The sequence below is a fragment of the Neospora caninum genome, chromosome X (genome assembly GCF_000208865.1).
Source record: "Neospora caninum Liverpool complete genome, chromosome X".
In the NCBI taxonomy this organism is placed as follows: domain Eukaryota; phylum Apicomplexa; class Conoidasida; order Eucoccidiorida; family Sarcocystidae; genus Neospora; species Neospora caninum.
The window spans coordinates 4257454-4271727 of NC_018396.1; the positions used below are offsets into that span (position 1 = coordinate 4257454).

The 14274-nt window shown below is 55.1% G+C and overlaps 1 protein-coding gene across 1 annotated transcript; it reads right to left on the reverse strand.

Moving 5' to 3' along the window:
* Window positions 1–228: 228 nt before the first annotated feature.
* Window positions 229–12922, reverse strand: NCLIV_049740 (conserved hypothetical protein; the record flags this gene model as incomplete). Its single annotated transcript, XM_003884526.1, has 19 exons — window positions 229–963; window positions 1158–1263; window positions 1559–1636; window positions 1930–1980; window positions 2474–2547; window positions 3118–3226; window positions 3646–3794; window positions 4494–4552; window positions 5101–5510; window positions 5934–6042; window positions 6417–6627; window positions 7253–7706; window positions 8164–8463; window positions 8970–9039; window positions 9471–10184; window positions 10868–11180; window positions 11348–11511; window positions 11898–12107; window positions 12646–12922. 19 exons carry the CDS (start codon window positions 12920–12922, stop codon window positions 229–231), a joined length of 4593 nt encoding a protein of 1530 aa, XP_003884575.1.
* Between the last annotated feature and the right edge of the window lie 1352 nt (window positions 12923–14274).

Here is a 14274-nt window from a genome sequence, read left to right on the forward strand (position 1 = left end):
GCATGCCGCTGTACGCGCCTATGGAATGGACACCACGTCGAAGGCAGAACGACGGTTTCCTCATCTCTGGTCTTTCCTGACCACAAAAAAATGCTGACGTCCTTCATCTCTGCTACAATATGATGTTTTGCCTTCCCCCCCCGCGTCCGCAGCTTCACTGATCGCGCCTCCACGATGCCCGTCTGCCCCTTTGCAGCTGCGCACACAGTTTGCCTCTTCTTTGAGTATCTACGTCCGTGCGGAGTCGCCGCCAATACCTGCGGCAGCAGGAGAGGCGCACTCGACAACAAAGTACTTGAAGATGTCGCGGAAGACATGCTGCTGCTTTTGATACTTGATCAGACTTGACGACCCCGTTTCCAAAAATGTGCTTGGCATGTTAGGGTTTCCTCCGTTTGCACTCTCGTCGCCACCGTCGGTTCCAACAGGTTGAGTGCAGTACTGCACGCCGACGAGTTCCTTCTCGCTCTGGAGAATGGTCTGCATAAGTCCAGCGAGTCGTGCCTCCAAGACAGCTGCAGGCAAGACGCCGGAGCCACCCATCGCGCCGCCTGGAGACGCCGAGTTGCTTGCGCCCCCGCGGCCGGTCGCGAGGTTCGCAGCATACATCTGCGTGAAATTTGCGAGCAGTGTGTGGAGGGCGTACGCGCGCAAGCCAATCATGAAGAACAGATCAAAGATACAGTCGGAGAAGAAATCGAGGTCTGCGTTCGACAGAGGGCTGCTAAGGGCATGCGCGAGAAGCGCCAGCGACAGCTGCGCCGACTGCGAGAACAGCTCGCCGACTGTGTCTCCAGGAGCCGGCGAGGCGAAAGGGTCCGCGCACCCAGCCGGCCTCTCCACGGAGAAGTCGATGACCCGCTGCGCCACTTGCAACGCGATTAGGTACCGGCAAAACGAGTGCAAAATCTCATATGCGGGTTGCCGTATCCGCGCAATGTCCGACATGACCGCCTCGCGCAGCTGCAGAAACGAAAACCAGGACATACAAGAGAATCTCTAGGATCGGCGCTTGAGACGCGAAGAGACGGGGGGCACACACGACACTTCCACCCCGGTCGTTTCAGAGTCAAATATGTCTCCTTTTTTGAGTAACGAAACACGTTTCCGTCATTTCCGTGCTTCGCCGGTCGTCTTCTCTTTCTCCTGATCCTCACCACCTGCATGAGAACTTTGACGTCGACGTCTCGAACGAGGCCCACAAATTTCTTCGAGTCTTCTTCCGCGAGGATTTGGACGCAAAGGAGAAGCGGGGCAGCCACCCTGACACGAAGACACACAGCGACGACACGAAGCCGCATACACAGCTGCACAGGTGTGCACACTAAGACAGTTACAGGCGCAGACCAAAACAGAGCGACGAGGACCGCAACATGCAGGTAGCCGAGGAAGTACCGAGGATACCCCTAAAATGCACATCCGGGTTCGAACTGGGAGACTGAGAGAGCTCCCGAAGAAATGGCCCAGGAAAAACAGTCACGCATGAAGAAGCAAACCGCCAAGCCGCCAGCCACACCCGAAGAGACATAGGGAACAAGTACGAGATCCATCCCCTCACTTTGGATTTTCGTGCGGCCGCAGCTTCGCGGTCATTGGCTGCAGAGTCTGCATGCAGTCGACGAGCATTTCTGCAATCCTGGAAGAAGAAACACCAGAACAGTGTTCAGTGAAAAGTAGAAAGCGACTTGCAGAGCACGACGCGAGACAACTCAGAATCGCTGACATAGACTGACGCTACGTATTCTGTCTGTCTCCGGGGTCCTCTGATCCTGGTTCACGCTCCTGCTGCTTCTCCCACATCCCGTGTGATTCCCGGTCTTTGGCGCTTCCTTCGTGCCCCTCTTCCTCTTGTCGCTGTTTCCTGTGCGTTCGCTCTTTCTCTCTGCACGTCTCGTTGTCTTTCCTACCCCCGGTCCCCTGTCGCCTCACCAGCCGAACGAGGGGGTGTCTTTGCTGTTCGCCGCAAGCAGTTGGAAGACTCTGAGGAGAGAGACGGATTACCAAAACATTCGAGCAGCAAAAACTCGCAGAACCTTAAAGGGGTTTCGTAAAGAACGCCCGGTAAAAGGAGAACCGACTTAGGCAACCAAATGAACGAAAAACCTCGAACCCTCCGACCGATGTCAACAAGCTATTTCTGAGACAAGGCACGCACAAGGGTGCGTGGCGTCTTCCAAGGAATACATGAAAGACCACGTTTAGTCACAGAGAGAAAAGAAATCCCGCATGTTAAGAAAAAACCAGTGGAGACACACGTGAGAACCAACGGTTCTTTGTCAGCATGGAACTCGACACTTCTCTGAGAGGTAACGCAAGAGGAAAGCAACACTGCTTATCCCTGTCCCTATGAACATGCGTACGCACACACACATAGCAGTACATGAGCACCCAGCTAGATTTAGAAATTGACAGGTCGCTGCATTGATTTGGAAATATGCAGTGACCTGCACACTACAAAGGGGGGGTCACGTACTTATAGCTTTGTTTGAGATTTCCAAAGATGCTTTCTTCATCCTGGCTCCCGACCACCAAGGTCGCGTAGTGGTTCTGATCCAGCAGGCACAAAACACCACCTTCGGTCGTATTTTCAGATGTACATGTATATATGCGTGTGTAGAAGAGAACGTGCGTTGTCTTTGTAGATGCCAAGTAGCACGTGTCACTCTGCTTCACCCTGTCTTCCGACCTCCAGGCTTTAGCTCCCCATGGTAGCAGACTCGCAAGCGACGTCCCTGCGTCTCCATCTACCTACTAAAATCCGCATCCTTCCCGAATGCCCAATGACCCATCCTCGCGTGATGCATGTTTGCAAAAAAAAAACTGCACGCAGCATCGTCGAAGCAGCGGACGCATGCAAGCAAAAACCTCGACACACTCTTTAGGCGTGCATGCGCCTACTCACACAATGCATGAGTGTATGGAGACACACAGTAGGATCCACACACGCACGGATATATGCAGGAATTGCTACACGAGACGCGACGCAACGTGTACGCGTTCCGAGTGCTGCCTCGCTGACGTTCAGTTCAGCAACAACCCACGTCATTGTTTTTCCTTGTGCTGAATGAGAGAGAACTCCGCAGCTTCGAGAAGAGACCGAGGCTTCTCCCTACTTACACCAACTTGCTGAGTGAGAGCCTTGTACTGCGTGAAGAGCGAGATGGCCGCAGTCTGGTCGAAACAGTTGTATCCCCTCTTGATGAGCTGCAGAAAGAATTTCAACGCACTGAAGGCAGAGAAACAAGAAAGCAGAAAAGAGCACCCTCCTTCGGTGTCTCCACAGGCAACTCTAATTTCCGTGCACAAAATAGAGGAAACAAAGGAGAAAACGGACTCGGATGGAAACACACCAAGCGACAGAGGGGAAAAACCACGCAGCTGGACAATACTCGGCCTCCCTGCTCCGGATGCTTATGCATTCCTCAATAGATGACTACAGACACATCACATAAATAGCCACTCTGTACACCTGTATCTCCACACAGAAGAAAGGCACGCCTGCGAAGGACAAATGGTTATATATATATACATATATATGCGCGAGCGTAATTCCAACGTTCCCAGATGCCGCTCTTGCCTGTTTTCCCTATAACGTTCACGAATATGTGACATAAATTTACGCCGTGTTCCTCTGTTTTGACTTACTTGTGCAAAATATGGGGATACTGCAGGTATTTGTTTGCGATCATAAAGACGGCATCGAGCGCGTCTCGGATCCAGGCAATCCACGCCCCGACGCCTTGACTCGAGCACCCGTCCAGGAGACCGATTGCCATAGACAACGAATTTCCCAGCTGGAAACAGCATCATTTCCAGGCACGCGGAGCGGCCAAGGTTCCAACCCCAGCAAGAGGCCTCGAAAATGCTTCAGAAAAACCACTGCCTAACAATATATACATATATATACATACTATATATATACATTTATATCCCGTGCGCGTACGGGTACGTAATAGTCCACCACACAGGAAGCATGCCCCAAAGATAATTGATAACGGCGTAGAAGGCGGATCTCCGTACCCGCGACATAGCGATGGGTCATGCCTGAAACTTGGAACTGGACGCGGATCTCGATAGACATACACGTTTTTACACGCGAATATTTCGACTGGCAGATACGACACTATGCCGTATGGTATGCACGTTCATATCTCTCTCTCTCTCTCTCTCTCTATATATATATATATATATTCAACTGTAACGAGCAATTTAGAATGTGACCGTTTGACACGTCAGAGCCCGAGCGGCTGACGAGACACCCTACTCTGGCCCAATTAGAAGGGGGTCTATGAGGAAAGAAAGAAGGGGAAGCACGACAAAGCGCGGAACACGTCAAACACCGAAGCATAACAAGAGGGGCGGAAACAGAGCTCGCAGGACAGGATCAACGCTTGAAAGAGAATGGAAAAAAGGAGACAAGAAAACAGCGGACAAGTGTGGCAAATGCGAAACGAAAAACGAAGAATCCGGAAAGAGAAAGGGCCAAAACTTACAGCGTGGAAGACGAGAGGGTGAGTGTCCGCTGGGTTCGACGCAAGGTGACGGAGATTTGCTGAAAAAATTAAAGCGACACAAACACGTCGCCATGCACATCACGTGCATCACCTGGCGCCAGTCAATCCTTGGGAGATGAAAACGACTGACCGCCGAAAGAAAGGAGTGCTTTATCCTGAGCATGAAGCTCCTTTCAGTCGATCCGTCTGCTTCCCCGTCCGTGCGTCTGTGTCTCTTCGCTTCCAGTGCTTGCTGCAGTCCTGCTCTTGACGCACACGCTGTACGTGCAACCGCATATATATGCATACATGAAGATTTTGAGTATCAATACGCATGCAGGAAGATTTTTAGTATCATCATGCATACATAAGATTTTGAATATCACCCGTGGAAACTGTAGAAGCTCGGGACGAAGCTCTGTTTCTTTCGCCCTCTCACACGAACACATTCGCTGTGGACGAATGACATTCCGCTGTATCTCTAGCGACACGTGTCTGTAGTTGCAGAGAAAACGGGAGATAGACGCCTCCGTGAGGAAACGTTCCCGTCTCTCTACTCTTAGCCGTGCCTTGGTGCCGCAGTTTTCGTTAGTCGTGTGTGCCGTACCTTTGAGAGGTTCGCATTTAACGAAGAGGTTCTGTTGCCGTGAAACAACGACCTCAGTGGCGAGGAGTGTCCCGGATCGCTCCAGCGTCTGCTCGGCGACATGCATCTTGGCGAGTCCCCACAAGTGCTCATTCATGGCGGTGGAAGCGGAGAACGAGCTGTACAGACGGCGGATGGTTCTCTGCGTCAGCTGCTGGAGAGGAGGGAGACGCCGCCGCGCGGAATTGAACGAAGGGAACGAGGCAGGCGGCTTGCCGTCGTTCTGGGTCCCCTGCTTCATGTCGACTGACCCCGGCGACGGGGACGAGGGAAGCAGCGCGGCGCAGCTCTCCACCGACGCACTGAGCAGAGACTGAAACGCGGGGCTCTCCCACAAGTACGCAACTGTTGGACTGCTGACGGACGACAGGCTGAAGAGGAAACGAGGACACGGGAAAAACGTGTGGCAATCGCTGCGAGACAAGGAGAAAGGCAGAAGAGCGGTGTGTGCCGCACCTAAGGAACTTTCGAATTCCATTTCACGTGAAGCGAAAACGCCTCTCTCCAACAGCCCCACGAGAGGCCCTCAACAGAGCAGATGGAACCAGCAAGCGGGACGGCAAGAACGACACCTCCCCAAGAACGTCCCTGCCGACGAGCTCCATGTCGCCGAGGAAGCAAGGAGAACGATCGACAGATGCGCAGGCAAGCAGCTACGGTAGGCGGGTAAGTAAAGGAGATGAGACTCTGAAGACACGGCAAAGGGACGGACGGAGACCAAATAACTGAAAATTCCAACATCTGAAAAACAAAGTGGCGAAAACTGGAGATACGTCCGGAAGCAAGGAACCTACATTTGCAGCGTCCGTGTACAGCTGAGCGTCAGCGACTCCTCATGGGGAAGCAAATGGAGAAGCTCGGCGACAATCTGAACAACGACGTTCATCGCTTCTTGTCCTTTCTCTGTTGGTTCAGCCACAAACAGAAAACGGCAACATTCGTATCCGTCGCCAGCGTACTCTTGCCTTGTTCTGTCTCTCGCACTTTCCGGGTCCTTCTCTTGGGGTCTCGCCACCTTCGATGTATACATATATTTATACATTTATATATATACATTTATATATGTACATACGCATATACACATAATAAATATACATGAAGATATAACCATCTGCGTATACTTGAAGGATATCGCATAGATATACACCATAGATATACACCCCTACAGCGGTTGCACTGCCACGAAGCGTGCGAGCGCTGTACCTATGCAGGTACGGGCGTGCCGGTCAAGCTCGCGCGACGCCCTCTGTGACGTTCCCCCAGTTGTCGTCTCGTACCAGGCAGAATGAAGTCGGCAAGCATCGGCTGATTGAAACGCGAACGCAAAAGGTACGCTGCACTGATGGCAGACAAGATGTTTACGCCGCTTTCCAGAACCGTTGGTGAGACGCCGAGGAAGTGGGAGGGGAGTGTGCGCACTTGCTGCTCCTTCAGCAGATTCACTTCTTCTTGAAGGAGAGAAAACACCTGACTTGAAACTTGGATGACCTAGCCACGAACAGGACACAGGGCGAGAGACGCCACAGTGACCGGTTCAGACAGGACGGTGACGGGACGGGCAGAGAGGAAGACAGGCAGCAGACCCGCCGACGTCAAAAGGCAAGAGAGCCAAAAACACACGGACACAGGAAAGGTAGGCAATGGCACGCAAACACCTGTTTATTTCACCCGTTGAGCTCTAACGCTCAAGCAAGTGGCGCACAGAGTAGCTACAAGCGGAAAGAAAACACCATGTTTTGTGGGTATCAGCCACATGCACATAAAAATATACACGCATCGTTGCTAATATATTTATATATATATATATATATTCATAATATATTTAAATATATTTGTATATATAAATATCCATCGTTGCCACGTACAGCGATTCGCGTTTCCCCGCAACGTCCCGGTTTCCGAAGCTCCGTCCAAGTGCGTACCTGTGCCCACCCGTATATCGGCATGTAAATACCCATAATCACATGCATGTGTCTCTGCTCCTTGTATACTTTACGTATCTACATTATACATGCACATGCATGTGTATATGTGTGGCATGTCTGTGTTTTTCCACGTGTGTTTGCGTCATTTCCGCTCCAGGCTTTCCCCTTTTCTTCATCGGCCCGCACACCTGTCTCTGCGTCTCCTCGTCTCTGAGGACTTGAATCGGAACTGTGAGCCGGTGCCCTTTGCCTTCTCCCGAGGCCGGCACCGCGACCAACTGCTGAATGAGCTGCAGGCTGAAGTTCAGTTCGTCGAGCAGCTGCTCGCCTTTTCTTTGTTGCGCCAAAAGGTGGGCACTGCCTGCAGGCGACGTCCACACGCTCTCGGCCCCCGCGCTCGCCTGTTCGCGCCGAAATCCGGTCAGTTGCTCCTTGAGAAAAACCAGTTTCTGACACGTTTGCATGAGTGACGCAGACAGCCGCGTTCGGCCCACCATGGCGAAGCACCGCAAGAAGTCGTCGAGAGGAGACCCGCCCGCCCCTCCGAGGAGATTCCGCGACGGACAAGACGCGTGCGAGTCCTTGGCGTCTGCACTCGGACACGCCACGTCTGCGTCGCGGTGACAGCAAATCAGCAACGCTCTGCAACACAGTGGAGCACACAGTCGCACGACGGCCATATCGCATGCACCACGCAACTGTCTCAGTGGCATCCCAAGAAGCAGGCAAAGCGAACGCCACCGGGACGCAGGTCCGCAGGGCCCGAGTTGCAGCGGCCCAAGGGCACGTGACGCATTTTCTCTCTGCAAAGAGACCGACAAAAAAGTGCTGCACACGCGGTGTCAGCCACTGCAGTCACGAGATGCTGGGGACAGACCAGTGAACGACAGTGACCATAGTCTGGGAACAAACAAATCAACAAACACACACGCGTCATACACGATCACGAGTATATATATATATATATATATCATTACATGCACAAAGATACACGTTTATACAGGCAGTGGAGATCTGGTTTTGCTCTCCGCGACACAGCGTGCCTAGAAGCAAAGCGCTGGCGGCGTACAGAATGGATCTACGCGTCGGATTTGCTTACTGTCCAACGAAGACGTTGAAGACGAATTGCATGGACTGCTGAAACGCAGACCACCAGTGCCGCTCTTTGATTCCCGTTTCAGGTAACTGCGCATTCCCTCCTCGCGCTTCGGCCTGCGCCGCAGGCTTCTCTTGGAGGATCTGTTGCTGCAGCTTGTCAGCCCACAAGCTCCAGGCCTGCAGGAAAACCTCGAGCGAGCCCACGGCAGCTTCCACACTCTCTTCGTAGTCGCCTGCGTGCGCATTTCCCTGCTGTTTCAAATCCGAACGAAGAATAACGCTCATCAACGCCGTCGCGACTCTACACGCAGAACAAACACGTACAAACGTAGACACATACAGCCATGCATATACAGATCTATCTCTATAAATATATGTTTGTATGCGGCTTAGAAGGCGGGGATGAAAGGCATGATTTGAATTCTTCTTGCGTGTGTGAAGGCATCTAGAGGACGTGTCGGACCTTTCGGTCACAAGCTCCGCATCTTTCGACACACGCGTTTCCTGGTGTAGCAATGCCCTCCGGCCTGCTACATTTATGTGACCACCTTCTCAACTAGAGGTATACATCTACACCCAGATACAGCCGTCTACCTCTCTGTATATGCTGATGCATGCATATGTGCATATATATCTATAGATATCTATGTACATATACGCATACGCATGCCGGACCTCCTGTGTGTCCGTTTGCTTCCCCACCAGCAGCCGTAACTTCCCACGATGGCGAGACTAGTAACGCGACGCGGCGGGGACAGAGCCACCCGAGAGGCGAGCATGAGACCGGTGACAGAGAAAACGCCTTACCGGACAAACAGCGGCAGTGCCTTGTTTGCGGTGCCGTCCATGAGGTACTCCGGAACAGCTTCGTTGCATTCTGAGCACCAGGGAAGAGAACGGGGACGAGTCTTTATCTGTTATCTGAAGAGGCCTTGAGCGTCAGAAAGAGTACGAGACTGCCCGTCGACATGCTTACACCTTTCGCGCAGTCGGTCTCTCGACCGACTGCGCGACGCGCGCGCACGTCTCTCCCAGCTAGTGCGTAGTTGGCTGTGCATCTGCCTGTACGCCCCTGCAGCTCCTCTTTTGAAGCGTCGGGCGTTCTCGTTTCCCTCATGTTCTCTCTTTCTCGTGTGGTTTCCCCTCTGTCCTTCCGTTGAGCTTCCCGATCCCTCCTCCGCCGGCTTCCTCGCTCAGTCCGCGCCGGTCCACGCCTGTTCCGGGGCGGCGCGTTCGGGAGAAGGCTGCGTTCCAAGTTCCCTCACTCTCGCAAAGCACCCGTCGCTTCCTTCTCTCCCTCTCGCGTACCTGCCAGGTTGTGGAGGGCGAGACACAAGTCCTGGATTTCCGCCAGGTTGTCCGCGTCATCTTCGGACAACTCGAGGGGACCGTCTGCAATGGAGACAGTTGGCGAGGCCGTCGCGATGGCAGTGGTGACGCCCTCTCCGCACAAGGGCGAATTGAGGAACGGGCTCTGGTCGAGGAGGTCCAGAAGCACGTTGAGGAGAGGAATGTAGACGAACTCCGTGACTTTTTGCTTCTTGTTTCTGCCAATCGGGCCCGAGTAGCTGCGGGGCAACAGCGGAGACGCACCTGCCGTCGCCTCGCCGCGCGCCGCCGCGAGATTCGCAGCCAGCGTGGGGGCTGTCGACCCTACAGCCGACGGCGCCGAGCCGGTGCCGAAGAGCGCCCCAACCATGCGGTGGGCCCGAAACCGCGTCAGCCGCATCAGGATGAGGCGAGCGACCTTGAAGAGCGCGGGTTCCTCGTTCCGCCGCGCACTCAGGTGCCGATACAAGTCGAGAATGAGCGCAAACAGATTCGGCCGCTCCTGCTCGGGCCCCGGCGGGAAGACCAAAGCCTCGAGCCGAAACGTCTGAGAAGGAGATGCGGAAGAAGGAAAGAAGACTGGAAGCCAGTCGGCCGTCGGCGCGAACGAGACGTCGCTGGTCGTCACGAAGCGGAGCAGCACTTGCCCGAAATTCCAGTCCATCAACAGCTCCAAGATGCCCACAACACTTGCTGCGCGACAACACGAGACGGGGCAAAAGACGAAGGATTCCCTTGGGCGTGGCGCAGGCGTCTGGCTAAACCACGCGAGGAGAAAACTCGAAATGGTCCAGGAAGATTCGAAACACGGAAGCTCGCCATGCGGGGAGTCACACGCAAGAGCAGCGCCACAGCAAGGACCATCACCCCAGCTGTGGCGTCCCCGTGCGCGTTTGCCCGGCTCGTCTCTCTCGTTTCCTTCCCTGTTTCCAGTTTCTCCCTTCTTCTCTTCCTCTCTCTTCTGTCCCCACCCCGCGCCACCCCGCAGTTTTTTGCCTTTTGTGCTTACACATTTTGGCCCGCGTGTTGTTTCCCCTGCTATGCGTCTCTGCCTTGCTCCCTGTCTTCCTGTCTCTCATTTGAACCGTATCTCTCTCCGCGCCTGTCGCTCTCCGTGTCTGCGCAGGTTCCCAGTGCGGCTGCATGCACTCCCTTTTCCTCCGCGCTTTCCCCTCTACAGCCTTCCTTTTCCCGCCCCGCCTACCCCGTCTTCTCTCCGTCGACCCCTTGCGAGCACCGCCCTTGTGCCTCGCTGTTCACCCGCGCGTGCGGGGCTCGTCTGTTGCATTCTCCTCTCGCACACTCTTTCGCTTCCTCACTGCCATCCCCGTTTCGCCCCCCCCCCCCCCTCCCCCTTTCGTCAGTGAGCCGCCTACCGAGGAGGCTGTCGCGTTGTTTGCGTGCGTCGGCCGCGAAGCTCTGGGCGTCGGCGGCGTTGCCTTTCTTCAGGAGGAGATTGAGAAGCGAGAGATCGAGGTCGACGAGAGGGAGAAGAATCTCGCGCTCGAACTGTTTCTTGCAGTCGATGTGCTGCTGCGTCGTGAGTTGGAGGAGAGACAAATCCGAAGATCCCACTTCGCGCGACACACTCATCAGCACTGACAAGCAGAGAACGAAACTGCCGACGTGCGGCGACGGCTTCCCAGTCTCCAGAGCCTCGAGCACAGACGCCCCTTCCAGACGCGGTCTCTGCAAAGGCACAAGCACAGGCGAGAAGGCCAAACGGAGATGGTGCGTCCTACCGCACCGGTCTCGCCGACGGATCCTGAGAGCTGGCAGGGCGTTGAAACCGGAGCCAAGCGAATGCGTGTCCCTGGAGAGGGCGGACAAAGCTACGCAGGCGTGAGAAAACGCACTTGAGAAGCGGGAACGGCCCCGGCGGGGAGGAGCAGAGCCCGCATCTCTTCGAGCAGATTGCGGAGCAGCTGAAGAAGAGCGTCGCGCGTCTCGCGCGTCCCACTGGCGAGCGCCTTCCTGAGCAGGACCGCAAGCGCGTAGGTCATCTGTCGATCGCAAACGCCTGAAGGAGCAAAGAGAAAAGGAACTGCACCATGGAGACAGGGCCCAGAGCGCGCAGCGGAGAGAGGCAGGCAAGGATCGAGCAACTGGAGACAGGAAGAGCGCGACAGGGCTGGCGCATGCCGAGACGCGTGTGGGGTTCACGTGAAAAGAGAGGAAAGGTGGATTCGGAGTTGCAGGAACAAGCCAAGAAGCCCGCCGGTGGCGATACAGCCAGGAAGAGAAAAACACTTGAGGACTGCAAAGCCTAAATGCTCATTCCGAGAGAAACCCGAGCGAATGCGCGAGAGGGCGAAGCAGCGCGGGGCCCGACAGGGGAAAATGGTCAGGCTTCAAGGTCAAAAAAAGGAGCGCATTGCGTGGGTGACTGCGAACGGAAGAACGTACGGTACTCTGCCGCCTGAGCAGGGTTGGTGTCTTGGAGGACTGCATGCGCCTGAAGCAGTCGAAGCATGGCCTGGATGAGGAAGACGATTTTCGACTCAAACTCGAGGAGCGGCGCTCGGAGCTCGTTTTGCAGGCCGTCGGCTGAACCCGAGTTCGCCGCCTTCGCACTGGCCTCATACGCCAGCTGCCGACGTCCCCATTGGGCGATCGCTGCAGCAGGAACATCGCAAAAAACGCGGTACCTGTGCATAGTCCAAACGTGTCTGATTGCTCCGGTTTTGTGACAGTCAACTCTGCAAAGCCCAAAGGATGAATCCCACTCACACTCTCCCGCCGTCTTCTCCCTTTTGCTGCATGCATGACACCAGGAGGCACGGCGGAGCCGAGAGGCCCCCAAGCGCTGCCTGCGCCAGGTTCGGTGGTGGGTCGTTGGTACGTTTGCTGGAAGACTGTAGGCGAATTATACGGGTTACAGTTACTTAACACTCTTTTCTTTGTAAGAGAAAACTGCTGCTCGAAGTGTTTTTCCGCTTCAGCTTCAACGAAAAGTCGCGCCCAGGAAGCTCAGCGCGGGGGGCGACTCACTGGGGTGGTCGGAGCAGGACAACTTCAGGTGTACATACACGAGACTGAGAGGTGAGGCTTCACACCTTTGCGAATCCATCGGAAGCTAGCGCTTCTCGGGCTTTTTGCACTTGTCGATTCCTGTTTGGCGTTTTTTCTCGCTGGAAGTTTGCGCGTGTCTTACCTCCATTTCTGAGCACAATGACGGCAACGGAGAGAGTTGCCGCATCGCGGCTTTGCTCGAGAACTGCGAGGCAGAAGTCTAGCGACTCTACCCTCTGCTGCTGAAACTGGAGAAGGAGAGCCTCGGCTTGGGACCGTTCGTTGGCGTCGACGCTGAGCGCTGCAGTGGCGAGGCTCTCGAAGTCAGCTACAGTTTGCACGAGAGGCCGAGGAGACGCGAGAGAAGGAAACGAAGAGCCTGGGCCTCCCGAACCAAACATGGAGCCGCCACCGGGCATAGAACTGAGCGAGAGATCTTGCGACATCCTGTCTTTGTCGAATGCAGCGCACTGCCTCGCGCGGACGAGAGAAGCGAGGGACGAAATCACACGCCAAAAAAGACAGAGGCCGAAGATGCGGGAACAGGGCGTGACGGCAGCAAAAAACGGAGGCACGCGGACAAACAAGGCCAAACACACGGTGGCTCCAATCGGCAGGCGAGACGTGGAGAGGAGACTTTCAGGTGTTCAGGGAGACAGGAACAGAAGATCTGGAGAGGAGACGAAAATCGGAGTATCGTAGGGAGCGGAGGCAGGCCCAGGCGGAGAGAAAGTTTGGACGCTCCACAGCCCACCCCCAACCGTGCAGCAACGGGGGGGATACAGACAGCGAAGGAGGAAAAGAGGGAGACGAAAGACGGTTTTGGAGAGTGACGGGAGAAGAAAGGGTGCGTATGGTGCCCCTGTTCTTTTCCCTTTCTGTGTGTCGCTTTCCAGATTTCGCGGAGACAGGTGGAAGGAAACGATGGTTTCTACTGCCGCTCGCGTCTGAGCCGACCCATTGCCTCCGCTGCGCTGTCTTGCCTGGCCTCGATCGTCGCTTTTTTCACGCGCTCGGCAATCTCCCTGCTCGTCGCCCCCTCGGAGCGCCCGCGTGAGTTTCGCCTCGAAAAGGGAAACCAGGTCGGCGGGAAACGAAAGAAAGAAAAGCGACTGCGGGCCACCCGACTCTGGGCTCGTCGTCGTCTTTGCGGGGAAGAGGGAGGCCGCCTGCCACCATGCGGAGGAGCCTGAGAATTCGGCGGAAACGGAAAGCAGACAGGGAGATCGGCGGGCTCTGACTCCTCTGGAGCAGCCGAGATACGACCTCGTTGGCGGGGAAAGCGTGTCGCGGGTTGCCGAGAAAAAGGCCAGCGCCACAGAGGCCCAGCGTGGAGAGTTTTCGCGCAAGAAAGGAACGGGAAGTTTCTGCACACCCGCAGAGCCGCCAGATGCCACGCGCTTTGAGAGTAGCCGAAAAGAGTAAAAAGGGGAATGCAGCTGCAAAACTGCCTGTGCGCTCTCGGGGAAGTGCAGGATATCTCCCTTGAACTAGAGACGGGACAAAGTCGAGGATCTCGCCTAGAAAAGACGGGACCGCCTCCCGGGAGAAAAGTGGTTCGCACAGGCGCACGCTGGGGCCTCGCTGCCCATTGTCTGCAAAACGGGGAGGGAAACTGGAGAAAAGCGATCATTCCTAACATAGCAAAACGAGAGAGTGTCTCCAGAACCTCCAAGGATCTTTCCGGCCTGGACTGTGTCCCTGCGCCGTCACGATTTTGTGTCTCTCTGGCGAACCCCCGGAAGAAGAGAAAAGTAGCTGCAAGACCGCG